This window comes from Rhinolophus sinicus, chromosome 1, assembly GCF_057876585.1.
Source record: "Rhinolophus sinicus isolate RSI-liver-muscle chromosome 1, RSI-T2T, whole genome shotgun sequence".
NCBI classification, from domain to species: domain Eukaryota; kingdom Metazoa; phylum Chordata; class Mammalia; order Chiroptera; family Rhinolophidae; genus Rhinolophus; species Rhinolophus sinicus.
Window position 1 is genome coordinate 161,118,777 of NC_142501.1, and position 24,008 is coordinate 161,142,784.

The 24,008-nt window shown below is 35.5% G+C and overlaps 1 protein-coding gene across 1 annotated transcript in view; it reads left to right on the top strand.

Annotated features, from left to right (window-relative positions):
• The first annotated feature begins 1,465 nt into the window (after positions 1-1,465).
• The window catches only part of MRPL1 (mitochondrial ribosomal protein L1), a 52,110-nt gene continuing 29,567 nt past the window's right edge, over positions 1,466-24,008 (top strand). The window contains exons 1-6 of the mRNA XM_019720227.3: positions 1,466-1,686; positions 2,856-2,967; positions 13,147-13,405; positions 15,863-15,946; positions 17,974-18,045; positions 19,543-19,654. Of these exons, the coding sequence (XP_019575786.2) occupies positions 1,656-1,686; positions 2,856-2,967; positions 13,147-13,405; positions 15,863-15,946; positions 17,974-18,045; positions 19,543-19,654 (670 nt within the window). The 5' untranslated portion in view covers positions 1,466-1,655. The remainder of the gene's footprint in view (positions 1,687-2,855; positions 2,968-13,146; positions 13,406-15,862; positions 15,947-17,973; positions 18,046-19,542; positions 19,655-24,008) is intronic.

The window sequence follows — 24,008 nt, forward strand, 5'->3', positions numbered from 1 at the left end:
CCATTTTCAACTTGAACCCCAAATGGGATGTGACTCTTCTTGCAATGAAGTTTCTAGCTCAACTGGAATATGGTTGAGGAAGGCAGAAAACAGATCAAGAGAACTATAGGGTTAGACAAATATTTAGAAGCTTTTCTTAGCCAAGCAGGCAGGCATCTGGCATGTTGCCACTACTCCTGGAGAGTGTAAGCCTTCCTAGAAATCAACTGGGAAAAGTGTTTAAAGTGAACTTTGAGGAAGTGCATAATCACAGTCTAAAGATTTTCTGCAAATACTAATAAAAGTCCTGATATAAAGAAAGTGACATCCTAACACATGTAGGGACATGCATACATTCATTTATTCAGCAAACATTTAGAGGGCCTCCTATGTGCCAGGTACAACGGTATATGCTGAGGTTACAAAAATGAGTAAGACATGGTTTCTGCTCCAAATAAACTCAGACTGGTGGGTAAACAGGTATATTGTGGTGATAGTTCCACAATTCTGTGAATATACTAAAAACTACTGAATTGTACAATTTAAATTGGTGAATTGTATGGTATGTCAATTATATCTTAATAAAACTATTTAAAAACAAAAATAGATATAAGCCTCGGGTAGTGCACAAAATCACAAAGCGATGGCCATAACTCAGCCTGGGAAGGAAGGTGGGAGAGGCTTCATAAATGAGTGAAGTCTGAGGTGAAATCTTAAAAAAGCCACCTAGGTAATGTGCTACAAGATATTCTAAACATAGGGGACAGAGTGACCAGTATCTCCGGGATGAGAAAACTGTGTGTGTGTTGGGGTTAGGGGTGGGTGAGATGCTGACAGAGGGAATGAGGCTGGGGAGGCAGGCAGAGGCCAGAAGCAGCTTCCCAGGTAGTCACTGGAGGGTTTCATTTAAACTGGGAATGGGTATAATCTGTGACCACATTTGTGCATAAACCACAGCTGTGATGTAATGGAAAGGATACTGCTTTTTTTTCCTCATTTATTTCTCTCAGTCAGGATAAACTGTGAGTAGGTTTCAACCTGCCATTTAAAAACTAGAAGTGTTATACACATTTGTCAAGTATAATTATTCAATTGATTCTAATGGCAATTTGCCAGCAGGGGCAAAATGTAAACCTCATTAAGATTAAGATTAATTTAAAGCTCCGCTGCTTGCGCTGAGTTAAAAGAAAGTTTGTTAGTGATTGGGACCCCCACAATGGGTGGTAGTGGAAAGCCTGGCGAATTTTTACGTGTTTACAAGGCTGGAAATGTGGCGGTGGAAGCTGGTGAGATTCTTCAGATTTTCTGTTCTTCTTGTGTACTCTCACTGTCTATTAAGATGATTGTTTTGAGTACACTTGCAGAATTAAAAAAAAAAAAAAAGAAAGTTGGGGCATCGCCAACAGGACCGTCTTTTCCAGGAAGGGCAGATTTCCCGAAGATGTTCAAGCGGTCGTACCGGAACCACGAAACACACGGTCCTGGGCGGCACGGAGGACGGACCGTAACACCGCCACCGGGCGCAGGCGTCCGGCTCCCTCCCCGGTCGGCGAGAAAGCCTATTTTGGTTCCCGCCCCTTTCCTCTTGCTGCTTCTAATCCTTTTCCCCTCTGCCAGTTCCGCTTTCAAATTGAAGCGTGGGAGCAATTTCGTCGACACCATCCGGAGTGGTCAACATGGCGGCGGCCGTAAGATGCCTCGGTAGAGGTAAAGCAATGGATTGTCGGGGCTTGCGGGGAAAAGATGTCTGGCGCGGAGTCTCTTGCTGCCGCCGGAATCTCCTAGGCACGGGTCTGCACTGGGACCTCCGGCTCTTTCTGGGCTCTAGGTTCTCCAGAGGGTCATTACTGTTGCAAAGCGACTTTATGAACAGTTTCATTCCTCTCTGGAGCCGTCCACCCTACGAGTGAGCGGGGGAGGGGGGGATGTACCTTGACACCTCTCCAGCCACCGGTAGGGACAGAGGCAAGGATAGGGTTCCGATACTGGGGATATGGGCCGCGGGGAATGGAGGGAAGTTTGATACGTTAAGTGGGTTCTGATAAGAAAAAGGTGGTATATTTGTGTGGCAGCTGTAAATTTGAACGTTTACATAATGCTTGTTGGTGCTTTCAGAGTACAACACAGTTGCAGACGATTCCAATTCTTAGATTTCCAAAGAGATTGTCTAATTTGGATCAACATTTGTCATTTGGCGGCTAATTTCTGTCGTACTTCTTGGTAGCAACTCTTCAGCATTTAATAAGGTCCAGTTAAGGGCTAGGATGACAGCCCTTTTTTGGTACAACGTTTCTTTTAATTTTTGTTTTGTGTTTTTGAAGCACAGTGATATGTATTGTTATTTAACTAAGGTAGATCTTTACATGGAGGCAGCATGCAGCATCACCTCCATTTTACATATTTTGTATATCCATATGTGTACGAATCTGTTACTGGGCTGTTGATTGTTTTATTATCCTATCTTTCTATACTTGTGCCAGTACCAAATTGTCTTAATTGCCATAGCTTTGTAAGTCTTGATCTCTGGTAAGGCAATTCCCTCCACTTGGTTTTTATGCTTCAGAAGTACCTTGGGCAACTCTGAATGTATTATCTATTTAAAAAAATGAATACAATGTAAATTACTTAATAATAGAGTTAACATATTCTGAGCCTGAACTAGATTAATTTAAAAATAAGACAAAATGGTTCAATTAGATGTGTTTACCCAAATATAGTTTCAAGAAGTGGTGTTTCCAGTATTACACATTTTAAAGAATGATTATGAATCACAAAATATTGAATGTTTTTGTTTTGGAAAACACGATTAAGAATGTAAAAATGGTGAATGTAATGATTATTTAATATTAATATTTTACATGTTTCTTTCTTTCAAGTTGTGATACAGCATCAAAGACATAGTCTTTCCAAGATGACTAATCAGACACCTCTCTATCCTTGCTCTGTATGTGTTCAGGTGCCCAGCAGATATTTTGCTGCTGCTACGAAGTAAGTTATTTTTTTTTAGTTATTTCATTTGCTGTCATTTAAAATTTTGATCAAAAAATATTGTGCTTGGTTCCATAAAGAGGTACAGGGACATACAGTTGTACAAGTTCACCTCTGCTTCTTTGACCTTACAGTCCTGAAAAAAGATATGACTTATTATAATAATACTTAACATTTATTGAACACGAACATTCAATAATGAATTTAATCCCTCCAGCAACCTTATGTGGAAGCAGTTGTTACTATGCTTTCTTTTAGAGACAAAAAGCAAGGCATGGGTAGATTATGTAACTTGTCCAAGGTCACAGAGCTAGTAACTGTTGGAGCTAGGATTTTGTGACAATGAGAAATGTTTATATTGGTTTCTGCCCAGTTCCTGACGCAGCTCCTAAAAGCCTTGTAAATCTCCTGAGTGACAGGGATGCTAGGAGCATCTTTTGTTCTAATATTTGGTCTTTGATCCAGTTCCTGATATAGAGCTCCTGAAACTCTTGTAATTTCATGGGTGATAGGAGCAGCTTCTTACTAATGAATCAACTTTTGAACATAGGTAGAATATTTCATTGTGTGAATTTACCATAATTTAACTATTCTGTTGATACACATTTATCTTTTCAGTCTTTTGCTATTACAAATGATCCTGCAGTAAATAATCATGTGCATAGATCTTGTCAAATATTATGAATATATTTGTAATATAAATTCTGAGAAATAGAATTGAGTCAAGAGATGTGTGCATTTATAATTTTGATAGGTAATACCAATTTGCCTTCATAGGGATCTTGCCAATTTGTGTCCTTACCAGAAAGTATTATTAGAATACCTATTTTCACTATGTTTACGAGCCATTTATATTTTCTTTAATGTGAATTTTCTGCTCATGTCTTACTACCATTTTTTTTTTGTCTGTTGCTTAGTAGGAGCTCTTTATATATTATGAATTAGCACATTTTTGTGCTGTGACTTTAATATGTCTTAACAGTTATAGTAGAGGAATGGACCAAGTGCTATGGAATCACAGATGAAAGGTCAATTAATTCTACCTGGACAAGAGTAGGGCAAGAAATATTTGAGCTGGGTCTTGAAAGATAGAATTTTGCAGGGGAATTGGGAGAAAGATGTTCAGTGTTGTGGAGGCATGGAAGTAAATATCGATGTACTACAGTCTGATATGACTTGAATATAAGATAAAGAGGCATGTGGTGGAAATGTAACTAGAAAGGAGGCTTCCTTTGGTTGTGAATAGTACCTGGATTTTTGTTGTTGTTGAGAAGTTGGAGAAATACTGGTTGTAACAATTTACATGCCCACTCAGTGGCAAGAGTGCCCATTTTAACACAGTCCTAACAACCTGGATGTCATCAATCTTTGTTTCTTCAGTGTATTTCTAATTTATGTCTTTTGCCCATTTTTCTATTGGGTTGTTTGGTTTTGTTTCTTTCTGCTTTGTTAAAGTATTTGTTTATTAAAGAAATTAATTATTTTGAAAATATTTTTATCTTTAAATGTTTTCTTTTATCCTATAGAAATTTTTGAATTTTATATCTTCTTCATATTCTATTTTAGTACAACTTTTAAAACAATTTCATTCACCTAAAAAGCGTAGCATAAGAAATATGCATACTTAAAAATATGAAAAATTATTAGCAATTGTTTTATGTCTGACAATGAGAATTATTCAGTAGCTTGACAAGAATCATAGTATTCATAATTCAGTTGTGGTTTTAATTTTTTAATCTACTGACTTTATAATACACTAAAATACAGCTTTTTCACTGCTATTTTTTTTTTTTTTTTAAATCAGGATTTGAGACAGGTTAGAGGGGCTTGCTTTTCTCTCTTCTCTCTTGTCATTCTGAATCTCCCCACTCCTCCATATATTTGTACGTATATACCTGTGGTTTGCCAGTGGCAGATCCTGATAAAAAAAGAAAGCTACTGTGTCATATCTGACTCTGGTCTGTTTCTCTCTTGACAATAGGTTCTTCTTCAACTATCTCATTTTGTGGTGTTGTTGACTGCCAGACATTTTATGTAGAACAGTGGAAACTGAACTAGTTTTTATGCCTGAAAATGCGCATGTCATGCCTGTCTGTTACACCTTGGGTCAATCCAGTCTGTTGGACTAGGTTTTGGTTTTGTTGTTGTTGTGGTTACCATCAGCTTCAAATTTCTGTACTGTCACCTAGTACTTAGGGTTGGGGCTGGGCAGCTGGAAGGTTTTTCTCAGTGTTCCTGTTCCATGGTCAGCTTTCTGCCTGGCCTGTGCAGCTGCACCTCAGAGTTGGGGGCGGGGGGCTGTCTCTCTCTCCATATTTTTGTCCCTCCCCTAGTAGTAGAATGTTGTTCATTATTACTCAGTGACTGATACTAGGTGCGAGAGGAATTCTCTATTTTCCATATCCAGCCTGCCTCTTAAGTAGGCCCGGTGTGGCTGGACCTTGGGGTGGGATTTTCTCAATATTTCTGCCTCTTTTCCCTGTGGTATATATCTATTGCAGGTCTTGTTTGAGAACGTCTAGGCCCTTCCCCAACTTTATTGGTGGAAGATACTGCACGCGGGACTGTTTCCTGCCCTACCCCCAATGGTAGAAGTTTTAGTATTTTTTTTCTTCATCTTTCCCTTGTGTACAATGGGTGTGTTTACCTGTGCCCTAGAGGGTTTCAGGGTTACACGCCTTTCTGGCAGCAGTGGCTTATCTCCTCCATGCCTGTACCCTCGAGGGAGGCTTTCTAGTCTCTTGGCCTGCTCCAGTCTTTCCCAGGAGTATCTGGTGGAGGTCTGTGGAAAGGGCCTAGGAATTGAGTGTGAACTCCTCTAGTGTCTGCATCTCCCAGGGGGTTTATACTGTCACACTAGACCTAAAATTTTAGCTGACATTTTCTTTCTTTTTCCTCACCTGCTTGCCCTCCTCTCATGCTCCGCTACAGGTGAGACCATCCTGGTGGTATGCACGTGGGGTGGAGACTGATTCCCTGGCCTGACTCTTCTTGGATTTCTCATTACTTGGTTGCCCTGCTATCTTAACTCCGTGACGGCTTCAAGAAAAATTGTGATTTTTGTCTGACCCTTTCTCTTTATTGAAGCTCTTTCCAGCTTTTGTTTTTTCATTTTCACTTATTTATATTGTTACTGACTGGGTTTTATTCTGTCAGCTTTTATATTGTAAGTGGAAGCAGAACTTTTGCATTTAGTTTAATGTATAAACCAACATTAGAAATGTTAGTGGATTTATTTATGTGATTTTCACTGAGAAATAAGAATTCCAGACATTTGCATGCCATTAATAGTTATATGCCCTAGGCTTTTTAGTTCTGTTTAATTCAGTTTAGTTTGACAGAGGTTGTTTGCCTCCCCTACCTATAATTCTTCAATGTAAAAGATTCTTCAGCCTTTAAAGGACTTGAGTCTGTGGGGTCACAGATCTTCAAAGGGTCTTGAAGTGAGCTTTATTATAGAACGTATTTTTTTCTTCTATTTTTTTTGAGAATGAGCGTGGAATTATTTTCCTTTTCCTGCTTTTGGAGTTAGGGGACAGATGAGGTAGGCAGAAAGTTATTACCTGAGTACAGTCTCTTATTACTAATTTAATCTATGTGGTTTAGTTACCCAGGTAACTGCAGCTAAATTCTGCCTTTTGATTCAGACTGCCAGGGGTTTCTCCGTCATGTTCCGAAAAACCTTTCTATAATGATTTATTTTAAGCTCTGAGAATCAGTATTTAAGTTCTCCTGATAGGGCCTTACATAATTGCATGAATAGCAAAGGTCTTCTGGACGTGATTCTTATGAATAAAGATAGACATTTTTTTGTAGGGTTATGGAAAAGAGGCAGTGGGTCTATGAAATTAATTATTGACTGATTTTGTTCAATAGCAGTTTCTTTTCTTTTTTTTTTTGAAGAAAGTGCTTTCCTTAGAGTCCTATTTGATCTATGTTATTAGGTTGGTGCAAAAGTAATTGAAGTTTTTGCATTTTTAACCTTTTAAACTGCAATTGCTTTTACACCGACCTAATATAATGATGTTATACTTTTTTTTTTACTAAAGCAGTGTTCCATTTGTAACTTAAAAAATGTTTTCACTGAATCACCTCAAATATTTTGTGAAACAAGGTCCAAAGTATAATAAATAAATTATTGTATACCCAACCCAGTCTCTTTATGTGTTAGACTTTTATTGGGTTTTGTGAATATTTATTAATTCAAAGTCATATATCAGCCCCTGGGAATTTCATATTAATTGCAAATTAAATGGACAGGTTCAGCCATGATTAAAAATTAATGGTGAAGTCAGCATTTATGTAAAGGAAATCTGTAGGTTACAGCTACGGTACATTTATTTTGCTTATTTTAGTTAGAGAGTTTATTAGTAAAACAGGCTGTCTAAGTTCCATCTTCTATTGGCCTCACTGCTCTTTTACTAAATATAAAGTAAATGTGGAAGTTTGGAAGATTTCAGGATTTTGTGAAGTAAACTTCCCAGGTAGCTATTGAGGCCTGTTGCATCCATCAATTTGGGCACCTGCTTAGATTTGTTGTCATCAGTCTAAAAGGACACCTGTGTACCATTAAAAATGAGCATTGGGACTTAAATGTTAAGACCCGAAGCCATAAAACTCCTAGAAGAAAATACACTAAGGAAACTTGCAGACATTACCCTTAGTAATATTTTTACTGATATATCTCCTTGGGCAAGGAAAACAAAAGAAGACATAAACAAATGGAACTACCTCAAACTAAAAAGTTTTTTTCACAGCAAAGGAAACCATCAACAAAACGAAAAGACATCCTGGTGAATGGGAGAAGATATTTGCCAGTGATACATCTAATAAGGGGTTAATATCCAAAATTTATAAAGAAGTTATACAACTCAACACCAACAAAACAGACAATTCAATTAACAAATGGGCAGAGGACCTGAATAGACATTTCTCCAAAGAGGAAATGCAGATGGTCAATAGACATAAAAAAAATTGCTCAACATCACTAATCATCAGAGAAATGCAAATAAAAACAACAATGAGATACCACCTCACTCTGTCAGAATGACCATCATCAATAAATCAAACAACAAGGCTGGTAAGGATGTGGAGAAAGGAGAAACCTCGTGCAGTGTTGGTGGGATTGCAAATTGGTGCAACCACTATGGAAAACAGTATGGAGTTTCCTCAAAAAATTAAAAATAGAACTATCTTATGACCCAGCAATTCCACTCCTGGGTGTTTATCTGAATAAACCCAAAACACTAATTCGAAAAAATATATGGATGGACCGCTGTGTTTACTGTAGTACTATTCACAATAGCCAAGATATGGAAACAACTGAAATGCCCATCAATAGACTATTGGATAAAGAAATTGTACATTTATATGATGGAGTATTACTCTGCCATAAAAAAGATTGAAAACTTACCATTTGCAACAACATGGATGGACCTAGGGGATGTTAGGCCAAGTGAAATAAGAGACTGCGAAAGACAAATACCATATGATCTTACATGTGGAATTTAAATGAGCATAGATGAGCAAACAAAACAGAAATAGACTCATAGATACAGAGAACAATCTGATGGTTGATAGATGGGAGGGGGACGGGGGGTGAAAAAGGTGAAGGGATTAGGAAGTACAAATTTGTAGCCACAGAATAGTCACGAGGATGTGAAATACAGTATGGGGAATATAATTAATAATTTTGTGAAGACATGTAGGGTGTCATATTGGTACTGGACTTATTGGGGGGATCACTTCATAGATTATATAAATGCCTAACCACTGCACTGTACACATGAAACTAAAATAAAATTGAATGTCCACTGTAATTTACATATATATGTACACACACACACACACACACAGTCATGGATGTAAAGTACAGCGTAGGGAATATAGTCAATGGTGTTGTAATAGCTGAGTACGATGTCAGAGGGGTAGTAGACTTGGCGGGGAGGTTATCACTTTGTGAGGGGTTTAAATGTCTAATCATGTTTTCTATACCTGAAACTAATATATATATATGTATATACACAGACATATATATATATATACACACATATATATATATTGTGTTTCCCCAAAAATAAGACCTAGCCAGAAAATCAGCTCTAATGCATCTTTTGGAGCAAAAATTAATATAAGACCTGGTATTATATTATGTTATACCCAGTCTTATGTTAGATAAGACCCAGTCTTATATTATAGTGAAATAAGACTGGGTCTTATATTAATTGTTGCTCCAAAAGACACATTAGAGCTGATGGTCTGGCTAGGTCTTATTTTCGGGTAAACACGGTATAAATACATACACATATGTATATGTATACATATATATATATATATATATATATGTATATATATATATATAGAGAGAGAGAGAGAGAGAGAGAGAGAGAGAGAGAGAAAACATACACATTTTAAGAAAGGAAAATGTATTAAAATTACGCTGATAGCCACTTTGTAATTGCAGAAGTCAAAAATGTGACTGTATTCATCTTTTGTTATTGGTATATATTACAATTTTAACAGTTTTTTCCTTTCTTAAAATGTGTATACATTTTTTGGCACCTTCTATATATAAATAAGCGAGCATTGGCATTATCGGCTATTCTGTTGAATTGCTCACTAGCTGGGAGGATACTATTATGAGTTGTGGTAATGAGGATTCATTGAGTGCTAAAAATGAGAATGGAATTATACTTTGGATTGGTTTTGATGTCCTTTTAAAAAAAAATTATTTTATTGTCATCTATTTCTTTCACATAAATTTTATAGGACCCCATATTTTCTATTGTGCCATAAAAAATTACCACAGACTTCATGGTTTAAAAAAACACAAATTATCTTGCAGTTTTGTAGGTCAGAAGTCTGACACGGGTTTCACTGGGTAAAATTAAGGTATCAGCAGGGCTTCATTTTATTCTAGAGGCTCCAGGGGAGACTCTGTTGTTTCCTTGCCTGCTAGCTTCCAGAGGCCACCTACATTCCTTGGCTCCTGGTCCCCTCTGCCCTATCTTCAAAACCAGGAACAGCAAGTTGAGTTCCTTTCATGACTGGATTTCTTTTGCCTCTTTTCCATCTCTGTCAGATGTAGGCGGGGGAAGGGAAAGTTTCTTTGCTTTCAAGGACTGGTGTGATTAGGCCCACCTGGACAATTCAGGCTACTCTCCCCATTTTAAGGTCTTTAATCTGCAAAGTCTTTTGCCATGTACAGTAGGACATCTTTGGGAAGCCATTATTCTTCCTGCCACAGAACCCAAGCATCTTTATAAAATATTATTTCACTAATTTGAAACTTTTATCGTTAAAAGATTATAGGTGTGATTTGAATTAATGCTAAGAAAATATATCACTTCTTGGCTTCAAACTCTTAACTAGAATTAGCTGTTGAACATCTTTTCTTAGATATTTTGTAAACACCTTGTTAGCTTTTGCTATATAACAAACCGCCCCACAATTATTTATCATTGCCCACACATCTGTGGGTCAGGTGATCCAAGATAGGTTTGGATGGATGTTTCTGATGACTTTGGCTGGGCTTGCTGTGGATCTGTGAGTAGGCAGGTCAGGTGAGAATTGTCTAATCTAGCCTGGGGCTCTGTGGGGGTAGCTCTGTTTCATGTTTCTCATTCTCCCACTTTTGGGCTAGCCCAGGCATGTTCTTATGAAAATGGCATAAATACAAACATACAAGTGGAAACACTTGAAGCCTCTTATGGCCTAAGCTTAGAGCAGAGAAACAGTCACTTTCGCTTTATTCTTTTAGCCAAACTAGTCACAAAATCAAGGGGCTGGGAAACACAGTTCACTTCTTTGAATGGGAGGAAGTGCAGTCACTTAGTAAAAGGAGATGAATGGAGAGGGGGGTGTAAGAAATAATGTAAATGGAGCTACTTTACAATGGAGTTGAGGTGTCATCCCAGAGGAGCTGCCTAGTAGGTTTTACTCCTCAAACCTTTGGAATGTTAAAACTTGGCAAAATTGCCTTTGGACTGGGCCTAAAGCAACCTTATATCCCAAACAACTGTTTGCAAAGTTAACAAGAACACGGATATGACTGTGACTGAAAATTAAAAACATTCTTTAGAATTAGCATCACTATATTAGCTTACTTGCACGTATAGAAATGCCTTTCTTCTATTGATGTATTTGATGATGCAATTGATGTGATAGTTCCCCTTCCCTTTCTCATAAATACCCCTTGCCTTCACCCCCAAATCGGGACACTGTTTGGTTTTCTTCATGGGTCAGTGTTTCCAGAATAGCTATTTGTTCGGATCTCAGATAGGTGCTTGTTGGCTCTTACTTTGGCCTTTTATTTGTAGGTTAACGGGAGTAAAGAATTGGGGCCAATGATGCAACTAACCCCACACTCATATTCTATTGCTCTAAACTGAACTCACCTCTGATTACATCCCTGTTTTGTTTATTTATTTCTGGTCTTAGTTAATCATAGCACTCTATGCCTAAGCACCCAAGCCAGAAACCTATTCTAGAAGTATTCTAGAGTCTTCTCTTTCCTTTTCCCTACATTCAGTATTTACCTTGTAAATATCATTGTGATCTCTTGTCTTAGTGTATTACCCTCACTGTTCTGGTTCAAGCTTTCCTATCTCCTTGAGAAGAAAGGGAAGGAATAGTCTCTTAATTGTCTCCAATCGAGCTTCCTTCAAGTCCATCCCTTATATTGCAGCTAGAATACTTTACTTGAAATATACATGTCCCTCCTGTTATTGGCTTCTCATTGCCTTTAGAGGTTGCTCTTTGTGATCTAGATTCACCAGCGGCATCTTCTTCTGTTTCCTGCCTTCTGCTTTACTCTTTAGTTCAAGAGTCAGCAAAATATGGCCAGTGGGCTGAACAATCTGGTCTACAATCTATTTTTGTGTGGTTCATGAGCTAAGACTGGTTCTTACATTTTTAAATGATTGGAAAAAAAATTAAAAAGAACAGTGTTTTATTGTTCTTTTAGACCAGTGTTCATGAAAATTATGAAATTTAGACCAGTGTTCATAAATAAAGTTTTATTGGAACATAACTACACTCATTCATTTTTGTATTGTCTATGGCTGCTTTCACATTACAGTGGCAGAGTTGAGTCACTGAGACAAGAGACCATAAAATATTTGCTAAATGTCCCTTTACAGAAAAAGTTTGCGAACCCCTACTCTAGTCAGTTAGAACTTAAAGTAGCTGCCTTTGTGTACCATTCTGTTTCATGTCTCAGTACTTTTATTATGTTGTTTCTTCGCCTGGCTATTTTTTCGTATAATAGCTTTATTGAGATATAATTTACATATCACACAATTCACCCATTTGACGTATATTGTTCAGTGGTTTTTAGTATATTCACAGAGTTGTGCAACTGTCACCACAGTCAGTTTTAGAACAGTTCTGTTATCGTCCTGAAAAACCCCTTTCCCATTAGCAGTCACTCCTCCTTTCCCTAATCCCCTCTCCCCAGCCCTAGCCAACCACTAAGTCTACTTTCATCTTTATAGATTTGCCCGCTCTGGACATTTCATATAAATGGAATTATACCATATGTGGTGTTTTGTGACTGCGTTCTTTTACTTAGCATGCTTTTAAGGTTTGTACATATTGTAGCAGGTATCAGTACTTCATTCCTTTTCATCGCTGATTAATATTCCATAATATGGATATACCACATTTTATGTATCCATTCATCAGTTGATCAACATCTGGGTTGTTTTTACTTTTTGACTGTAATGAGTAATGCTGTTGTGAATATTTGTGTACAAGTTTTTGTGTGGTCATGTGTTTTCATTTCTCTTGGGTACATACCAGGGCTAATTCTTCTTTATTCTTTAAGAATTGACTTTGAGGTCATCTCTTCCAGAACCCTTAGTCTCCTAGGCTGGGTTAAATGTTCATTCTCTACACGTCCGAAAGCATTCTAATGGTACTTGATGCATTATATTGAAATCATCTGTTTGCGTGTCTATTCCTGTATTCCTTATTTGACTTGGCATCAACTACAAATAGTAAAAAAGTTCACTTAATATTTGTTGAACTAGAAAAACTGTAAAGCAGTCTATGCTTTAGAATTAAGATAAACTTTATTTTTTATTATTTTTTCTGTCTTATATACATCGGTGTGTGTTTTTTTAAAGTCCCTTGGAATATGTATTGAGATAACTGATCTCAAATTTATCTTTTCTCAAGGCCTGCAAAGAAAACAAAAAAAGATGCCAAAGAAAAAGTATCAGATGAAAAAAAAGACGAGATAGAAAAAATAAAGTCATACCCCTTTATGGAAGGTGAACCTGAGGATGATGTCTACTTAAAACGCTTATATCCAAGGCAGATACATGAGGTGGAGAAAGCTGTTCACTTACTTAAGAAATTTCAAATTCTGGACTTTACAAATCCAAAGCAAGGTGTTTATCTTGATTTGACACTGGATATGGCACTGGGGAAGAAGGTATGTAGACTCAATTAAAATAAATTTATTTGTGAACAGTGGCTGTATGAATTGTCATTTCTTATTTTTATAAAATTCTTGTCTCCTATAGTAATTTTTAGAAAATCTTATGCTCTTTCTATAGTTTAACGTGAAAAGTATGTTTGTTTTTTTTAATTTTCCATATATGAAATACAATGTCAAGCATACTCTGTATAGTTCATGAACATGTATCTCCTTTTCACCAGAAAATCACTGGTATAAATTTCAATAAAAGTAGTGTTAAAATTGAGGCATTACTGTAACTTTGAAAATTTCTTAAGTTGCCTGGGTGTTATGTTCCTTCTCTGTAAATGAGGGCTTTCAATTAGCTTAGTGGCCTTCAGATGTTTCCTTAGAGGCCTGGGTGGAGACTAAGTTAGCATGGTGCAGATGCCAAACCCGTCTTTTGCTTCAACCAGAACCTCTGCTTTATCTGTTTATATATTGCAGTTCCATGGAAGACTTTTTTTATAAAGCTCTAGAGGTGGGAAAAACACTAGATTATGATTGAGGTCTAAATTTTGTAAGCTTCTCACTTAAGAAATTTAATTTTCCTGGAAAGGTTTTAATTTTTATTCTGAGGATGTCTTTTTTGGTCAAACTAGAAGGTGTAAGTTTTTTAATACAATTGAACAGCCTCAACAATAACAGGAATAATTGAGCTTGTAGGAGGACGTGGTACAGTAGTGCTTCAGGGCGTGGTCTGTAGAGTCAGATTACAGTACAGGCCAAAATCCTGGTGTCACCTCTTATTTGCTGTTTGACCTCGGGCTTCTGTTTAGCCTCTTCAAATCTCACGTTTTTCATCGCTTTATAGAGGGAAAGAAAATATTTAGTTCATAGGGTTATAGCAAAGATTAAATAAGATAATTCATGTAGTGGACTTGGTAGGTGTTTAATAACAACAGTGAATATTTACTGGAAATTTTTTATGTACCAGCTACAATGCTAAATGCTTTGCATGCATTTTCTTATTTACCCTTATAATATTATCAGAAGAAGAAACTGAGACACAAAAAGTGAAGTAACTTGCTCAAGGTCAGAGTAGGCAGCAGAGTTAGAATTTGAATCAAGGTCTATCTCATTTGTTATTTTTTACTTATTAGAAACAGTTTGTACTAGCCATGTTGTAATTTTATTTTATATCAGTGTTACTGTTAGTTTATTTTTAAAATGTTGTGGTGTCTAAGATGATCACTTTATCAGTCAGCCATTAATGTAGTTCATAAAGAAGTCTTGTGGGACCACAGACTTTATTTCATAAACGGATGCCACTTGTAAACTAATATCATTGAAAGGCTACTGCTGTCTTCCTAAGACATTTTTTGTTCTTGATAGACTGCTTATACAACAAGCCAGTATTCCCCCAGGGGATGCTATTATTATGATTGCCTGCCATTGAAAAATTTACTGAAACCAGTTGCAACATGTTAATGTCAAAGGAATGCCAGTACATGAAACTGAGTTCCGTGTCTGATTTAAAGTGGACTTAAGAGTTTGTGTCATCTTGTCTGGAAAGAAATCCTCAGGGGGTTTATCTCTACTCAAAATAAAGTTTTTCTAAAAATAAAATCTTTCAGTCAGTTTTAGTTAGGGAACAACCCCTTTTCTCTTTGTTCCAGACCTTAAGACTGTACCAAAACTATGGCATAGAACTTGTTTCCATGTGAAATCACCTTAAGAGATCTGAGCTGCTGGCCTAGACAGGTCCTTGACCAAATGACTGAACAAATTAGCTCTGAGGCCCTATAGAATCTCCTTCTGGATCAGGGTGCCTCAAATGCATGCCCAGCCACTCTTTATTTTGGATTTTCCAATTGACTTCCCAAATATATCCAAATGTGGTATAGGTTGTTTCAAAACAGACCCACTCAGAAGAGCCTTTCAGGCTTGGCATTCTGTCTGTCTTGGCATTAGGGTTAGTCACCTGATTATTTAGAGGCAAGGATGGAGATTAGGGGTGACCTACTGAGCACATTAGCTGGATATTGTCTACTGTTCGGTATGCACAGTTGCATTCATGTCTTTCTTGATGTCAAAAAATTACATGTTCTTTTGAATTTAATTCAAGGTGGCAAACATTTATTGTCATCCATCATGTGGAAAACATTGTACTAGGTGCTGGGGAAGATACGGATATGCAAGCACGTCTCTTAATATGCGAGGACTGTGATGAAAGATGTAGAGAAGAAGCCAAGTGCTGTGGGAGTATGAAGCTGGGAAGAAAGGTTTAGATTTTCATTATGGTTTCTTACAAAAGAAGTATAATCTCTTATGCTTTAAATTGTAATCAGTGAATAATTCTGGATTAATGAGAGGACATGTAGTAGAATTAAAACATTGAAGAAAACCATGTCAGTTCTGTTTTTTATAGATGTGAGTGATACAGAAAAGAAGAATGAACGTTTCATCATTTTTCTATTGTTATGTATTTAGAAAAAAGTGGAGCCATTTGCCAGTGTCCTTAGTTTTCCATACCCATTTGCTTCAGAAATCAATAAAGTTGCTGTATTTACAGGGGTGAGTAATCTTTATCAACTTTTTACATCGTTTAATTTTTTTTACATATCATATGAATCACTGACTAGAGTAACTGAATGAGTAGAGAAAATTCTAGCATTCACCTAGTTTTATTTTCCCCATTTGTAGCTCATATTAAGATGACTCTTGTTGAGAGAGAGCTAAATTAGAACATTAACTGCATCATTATTAATCTACCACGTTACATTTCTCACAAGAAACTGAAGAGAAGAGTAGAATTTATCCTGTTAGCTTCTGCTTCCTACTCAAACTCCTCAAGCAACAATAATAAAATTATTTTAAAGTAATGTGCCCACTTAGTACTGTGAAGACAAAAAAAACACACTTTTAAAAATATTTAGTCTGGAAAGTCAAGGCTATAACAAATATAGTAATAATAGCATTTGTTTATAATGTGTTTATGAATTTGTTTTGGAAGGTATTTTGATTCTTTTCCATCTGCCTCACTTTCAAGGAAAAAATTCTTTACTTTTTTCCCAGAAAGTCAAGAATATAGCTGTTGGAATTCCACAAAACTTGAGTAACTAAGAGACTGATACATTTTCACAGTAAAACCAAATGGTATAAACGGAACATAGAGAGAAAATAACTACCATGTTTTGCTGTGTATAATGTGCACTTTCTTGCTCAAATTTGTGAGGGAAAAAATAAAGACGATGTGCTTTATACATGGATATTACTAATTCCATATGTATATAAATGTTTTTAATTCTTTTATTTATGCTTATGAGTTAAAAGTGTAACTCTAAAAATCAACAATGATGTCTGTATGCAAAACAGTATCCTGGAATACGATAATTGGTTTTATTGAATTTAGGATGAACTTGCAGCGATGAAGAGTTCTTAGTTTTCTATGAGGCATAAATATTGTAAATTTGTTACTGGTACATAAAATTTCTCATACCTTGTATCTGTTCTTGTGTTTTGTAATTATGTTACATAAAATTTCTTGTTAATATGTTGAAAAGTAAATGCTAAAATTCCTTTATAATACAAAAAACGAGCACCTAAATGTAAGCATAAAAATTTGAATTAAAAAATTAAAATGAGGGGCCGGCCCGGTGGCTCAGGTGGTTGGAGCTCCATGCTCCTAACTCCGAAGGCTGTGCCGGTTCGATTCCCACATGGGCCAGTGGGCTCTCAACCACAAGGTTGCCAGTTCAACTCCTCTAGTCCCGCAAGGGATGGTGGGCTCCACCCCCTGCAACTAAGATTGAACAGGGCACCTTGAGCTGAGCTGCCGCTGCGCTCCCAGATGGCTCAGTTGGTTGGAGTGCGTCCTCTCAATCACAAGGTTGCTGGTTCAACTCCCGCAACTAGCAACTAGTAATGGCAACTGGACCTGCGCTGAGCTGCGCCCTCCACAACTAAGACTGAAAGGACAACAACTTGAGTTGGACAAAAGTCCTGGAAGTACACTGTTCCCCAATAAAAGCCCTGTTCCACTTCCCCAATAAAAAATAAAAAAAAATTAAAATTGAAGATGTTTTTTCCTTGAACGTTTGGGCCAAAACCGTTGGTATGCATTATACACGGGAGCACATTTGTTATACACTGCAAAATACAGTAATACTGAATGTTTTTCTTTTGAATTTTCAGACAACAGGCTAAATTTTGCTTCTGTTGTTTCTTAAAAAATTTTTCCTCTTTCATATTGGTATGATAAAATGTCTCCATTTAAATTAGCAAAATAAATGTATCTTAAGCTTTTAGTTTTGGAAGATGACGTATTAATGGCTTTGGAGACTTAGGTTGCACCACTTGGTAAGTTCCTAATGCCATTTTGATGTATTTCCTCATGTTACAAGAAACACTTCAATCACCTACAAACTAAACTTGTTCTGGAGGTAATATTTCTGATGCATCTAATTGAAAATTGATGCGTTTTCCATTAAAAGTAAAAAGCACGAGTTTTGTTTTGAACTGTAATATTATTTCTGACAAAATACTTGAAAACAGACTGAATTTGTTTAAAGATTGATATTCAAACTATTGTATTTTGGTAGAATGCATCAGAGATTAAAATAGCAGAAGAAAATGGAGCTGCATTTGCAGGAGGAACTAATCTGATTCAGAAGGTACAATGTTATCATGTTCATTAGTTTTAAAAAATTGTTCTGTTATCTGCCATCCATTGATTTGTTACATATGGAATATAACCACTATGCCCATATCTTTTGATAAATGGTTTTTAATCTATAAAACATGATTTTCTTCTATATAGTCTTGTATTATTACTCCATGATGTGATCTTAAGGTTACAGCATAACTTTCAAACATAATTTTTAATTTAGTTCAAAGGAACATGTTTTAGGGTTAGTATTTGAAGGTCTTGGAGGAGAAATTTCACATACAGTTCTTTGACCTTTCATAATTGCCTCTACTTTCTTATTTCTAGCGATGAGAGCCCTAGTTCTGAAACCACACTGTCTGTTTTTAAATTCTGGGTCTGCCCTTTATAAGTACACAGACTAGCTCCTTCCCCATAAGTTCTCAATTTCCTTATCTGGAATTTGTGGTCAGTATTAGTATTTGCCTCATAAGGTTATTGTAAATACTGGATGAACCTTAAACCCTGTAATTAGCCATATGGTTGGCAAACGATATGTGCTCATTTAATGCAAATTATTATTGTTAAGGGAAACACTTTGTTATTTAGGGAGTAAAGAACTTGTAAAAAGAAAGAATAGTTAACAGGAAGGTAAAATTCCAGAATCACAGCCTAATTTTGCCAGAGTTCAAGTTTTCAGGTTCACTGTAACCCCAAATCAAGACTTCGAATAACATAAGCTTTCAAGCAAAAATAATTATTGGTAAAATATTTGTTGCCCAGGAAGTATTGTTTTAAAAAGTTGCTTCATTTTCTAATCAACTAAATTTTTAAATGGAGTATATTGTAGTAGTATAAATATTTTTGGGTGCCAGCTGGAATTCGTTTAAAATGTCTTTAAAAATAGATATTATTCTTTTTGCTCTTAGACTGGAATTAGAGTGTGTAAAATAAACTGTAAATGAACTTGTCTTTGGCAGTCCCATTCCTCTTTTATTTTTAGTTATTGGAGGCAAAGAGAATTTTAGTTTTAGTTCTTTGTGAAAATAATTAGAGTCAGTTCTCTTGATGTTCTAAATTTGGAAAGACATTGTCGTTGCTAGTGATTTGGCAGCTAGTGGTTATTAATTTTACATGTAATCTATTGCAAAAATTTCAGTATGTTTCTTCAATCTTAGTGGACATATAAATTCAGTTTTGTGGGATTTTCTGAGCCACAGACACATCAGTGCTATTTTCTAGCTTATAATACTTTTGCCTAACATAACCCCATGGAAAAATTAAACCCATTAAATATATTTTTTTAATGGATATGGCTGTCTTTAAAAGAAAAGATCAGAAAATGTTTTGCTTCTAATGGTTTTCATAATTGGTAAATGTGTTCATATGACCCTTGTGTTTGAAGAAAAAAATATGATTAATGTCTGTTTTCTAAATTATAAGGGAAATTATTACGTTATACTTTATTTTCAAAAGGATAAAGTTTTTTGTATCATCTAAAGTTATCTTTTTTCCTGATTTTCAGATTTTGGATGATGAAATTCAGTCAGACTTTTACATAGCTGTTCCAGAAATAATGCCCGAGCTTAATCCATTAAAGAAGAAACTGAAAAAAAGATTTCCAAAGCTTACTCGAAGTAAGGGAGAATTCTTTTTTTTTTTATTTAATTTTTTAGATTTTTATATTACAGTTGACATTCAATATTATATTAGTTTCAGGTGTACAGCAATGGGTAGACATTTATATAACTTAAGAAGTGATCCCTCTGACTAGTCTAGTACACACCTGGCACCGTACACAGTTATTACCATATTATTGACTATATTCCCTGTGCTGCACTTTACATACCTGTGACTATTTTGTAACTGCCAATTTGTACTTCTTAAAGGGGAGAGTTCTTTTCATTATTTCAATATGCTATCAAAGCTATCTAATATATATGTTTAGTTAGAAAAAAAATTGCTAATATATATGTAGAATAAATAATTATGTCCTGGTATTTGAATTTTTTGTTATATAAGACTATGTAGATTTGACTTTTTTCCTTTGAAATTGATATTGATAATCTAATATAATTTAAAAACCTAGTTACTGTATAATACTTTAAATTTAGGCTATATTCTATCTTGAAATTAATGGAATATATTACTATGTATGTTATCATCATACTATTTTATACCTCTTTTTCAATATCATTTATGCTCATTAATGTCAATCTTCAACATATATATGAAATGCTTACTGTATGCATGGCTCTGCAGATGTTTCCCTTAAGGAACTTTCCCTTTACGGATATTTCTCCCTTAAAAAATCTAGTAAGAGAGGTAAGGTTGCTACATAAATAGCCATGTTATAAAAAGTATGAAGTATTACATGATAAATTTGCAAAGTGCTATAGGTAGGTGTTCCGTAGAGGAGAAATTGACACATAGGTGGGGACATCAGAGGAGGCATCCTTAAGGGGGTGACATTTAAAATGACCTTGAATAATTGGATAAGTAGAAAGGTGAATATTATTTTAGGTAGAAAGAACCTATTAATCATAGACACTGAAGTAAGTCGGAAATTATAGGCCATGTACAGGAAATATCAATTAGTTCTTTTTGGCTGTATTGAATGGAACCCCTTACATAGATATGAAAAAGAATAATGGGAAATTATGTTGGAAAGGTAGGTTGATGTCATATTGAGAAGGATCTGAAATAAGGTCTTAGTTAGCGTGGACTTCTTTTTCTGTATTTAGCAGGAATCTCCTAGAACTTTTTAAGATGAGGGTTCTTTAGAGTTTTAATCTAGCAAGAGTTTGCAAGATGTATTGGCATAAATCAAAACTAGAGGCAGGAAGACCAGTTCAGGTGCAATTGCCAAAGAATAATAAAGGTACTGTTTAAGATAACATCTTCAGAATGAGACAGGAATGAAGAGGACAGATGTCAAAGATATTAGGACATTGCACTAAGTAGCTAGGAATGGACGGATTGAGAGAAAGAGGAGTCAAATGACTCTGAGATTTTTCAAGCCTAGGGATCTCTCCTAATAGCTGATATCATTAATGGAAACGGAGTAGATTTGGGGTGAAAAATAAGTTTGTTTGCAGACATAGATTCTTTTAGGTGGTACTGGATATCTGCTGTTCATAGGTGTTATTTCAAATAAAATTTTATGGTGAAAACAGAACAAGGATTTTTAAATTGTTTCAGTAGAGATTGGGCTTCACATTTCAACTCTAGTTGAGCTGAAAAATCCTGCTAAAATTCTTCATGCATGGTAGCCTCTAACACTTACGTGAATTATAGATCATGTTCTATACTTTAAGCAATTTCATGTGTACTCTACAATTCTTTCGTTCTAGTAGTTTTATTTGTTTATTTTTGATACCCTGCATTGAATAACACACCCTTATTAGATACTGGACTGAGATTTGGCACTTTTTTTAGGGATTTCCATTATAGTAGTGTTTGTTGTCAGCGAATCTGATTTAATATTCAAGTAAGACCTGAAACTGAACATTATTTTAAAAATTAAACGTGTATCAGGCGCACACCAGATGGGAAACTGCCCTTCGATGTTTGCTGAATTCATTAAGTGAAAAGCAAATTGTTTTACTTCTGTGCAGAAACTATTTATTGTTCAGAAATAGCTTTTATTGAGTACCGTGTTTCCCCGAAAATAAGATCTAGCCGGACAATCAGCTCTAATGCGTCTTTTGGAGCAAAAATTAATATAAGGACTGGTCTTATTTTACTATAAGACTGGGTATAACATAACATAACATAACATAACATAACACATAACATAACGGGTCTTATATAATATAATACTCGGCATAATATAATATATAATACCTGGTCTTACATTAATTTTTGCTCCAAAAGATGCATTAGAGCTGATTGCCCGGCTAGATCTTATTTTTGGGAAAACAGGTTAGTTGTGGTTTCCTGTGCCTCTGTTTATTTTGTTATTTGAATGCCAGGCTCTCTGTCCCTTTTGTTCCTAAGCACAGGGAAAACCAAAGACACTCCCTCTTTGAGGTCCAAGTGAGAATTCTCACACTTCCAAATTTGTGAGTTCCAGGAAGTGTACCAGCATCTTGTTTGGTGCCCCAGCAGTTGGAAATTTTCTTTACTACTACTAGTATTACAGAAGCAGCATTCTAATGCTAACTTACTATCACAGAGGAAAGGTTCGTTTACTAAGTTGTTGCTGGTTAATGAGTGTCTTGTTGAATAATTGGGGCTGTTATCAAGAAGGAAAATTATATTTCTTATGTTTTAAGTTGTCAAGCAAATGTGAGTAATTTCCTTTAAAAAAGAAAGGCTTACTCAGATTTGTGTGCTATTCATAATTTTAGGATCATGAGCTATTTGGAACACCAGCTTGAGTGTATTTTTCTACCATGGTCTTCCCTTCTGCCATTTTCTTCTTAAAACAAAGAAACAAGCAATATTGTATTACATGGTAAAGTTTTCTTGGTTTTATATAACAAAGAATAAAGACTTTTTCTTTGCTTTTAAAAGAAACACAAATTACAGTTCAATATGATAAAAATATTTCTCATAATTTCTTTTCTAATTAAATTTGAGCTCAACAAAACCAGACAATACTAAATATAATCAATTAAAATTGAAACTGAGTACTGAATATATCTGTATTTAGCTAGCTCCTTGCTTTGCATCCTGAACTGGTTTTTCACAGAAGTTAATTTTGTTATCTTTGCTACTTTATCTGTTCTCTGAATAACCCTTTGGCCTCTAAATTTTCTTAGCCTTAAGGTTTTTATTTTTATTACCATTTTCACCACAAAACTTAGCACTGTTGTTTTTAGTCTGAAAGGTTTTTAAATAACTTCTTTATTTCAACTAAGAAATGTTTCTCTTTAAAATGTTTATTTTTATTAGTAGGCTTTACGTTATTTCTACTTTCTTAATGAATCATAGCTTCCTGTACACCGGGCTCAAGTTGCCTAGGTATGTTCCTCCTCATTTACCTAACAAAGCATTTTGAAAAAACAGACAGACCTTTTTCCTTCTCTAACTTTTTCTTTTCACCTCCACGTGATCTGTTTACCAGCACTGGCAAAACATTTGTATTCTTTACACGTGAAAACAAATGATTAACCTGTCAAAAATGTTAAAACAGAATACATCAGATGTGCATTAAAACAAATGAAGCTCGTGTTACGCATTTTCAGGGCTTATTCATTCAGGTTCTTGTTTAGGAACATTTGATTCCCCTTATATCCAACAAAAGACTTTAGGGTAAAATAGAAATTATATTTTGAGCAAATGGATGAAATTAAAAAACAAACCAGCAAGCCCCTGCAGCTGAGCTCATTAGTTTCCCATTTTGTCTTAACATTTTGTTTTACTAATGGGAGTGGGTGTAACGGTCTTGGCTGGAGTGAGTGTTCACATTTTGCAGCATGTTTAATGCTGCAGCTTTATTTATTTTATATTTATTTTAATTGCTCATGTAACTGTAGGCAAGTTCTCTTTTTCAAATGCACATTTGGCTTGTTTTCTTATCTTTTTTATTTCAGAAAAAAGATATTTAAAACTTGTTTTTAAAATTCTTGGAAAAATTGGGCTTCATTTTGGGCTTATAAACTAGCTTTTCCCCCCACAATACAAATGTCCTCTGAAATTCTTTCATATCTAACATAGATATGTTTTGTTGATATTTTTTATTCCTTATCTTATGTATTATTTGGCATTTACTTAAACAAAAATTAGTATGAAAAATATCTTGACTTAATGGAATTAGTTGTCTATTATGCATATTAGCCATGGTAGGTACTATACTATATATGGAAATGGTTGAATTCTTTTAAACCATAGTAAGTTATTGGCAGATAGGTGGGAAAGGGACATATTTAGAAAATTGGGCACAGTAATGTGTATTTCTCTTAATATGCATCTCTTAGAATTGAATGTCAGTGCTCTAGAGTCTTGTGAAAAGGATGTTCCGACACTGTCCGGAGAGCACTGGTT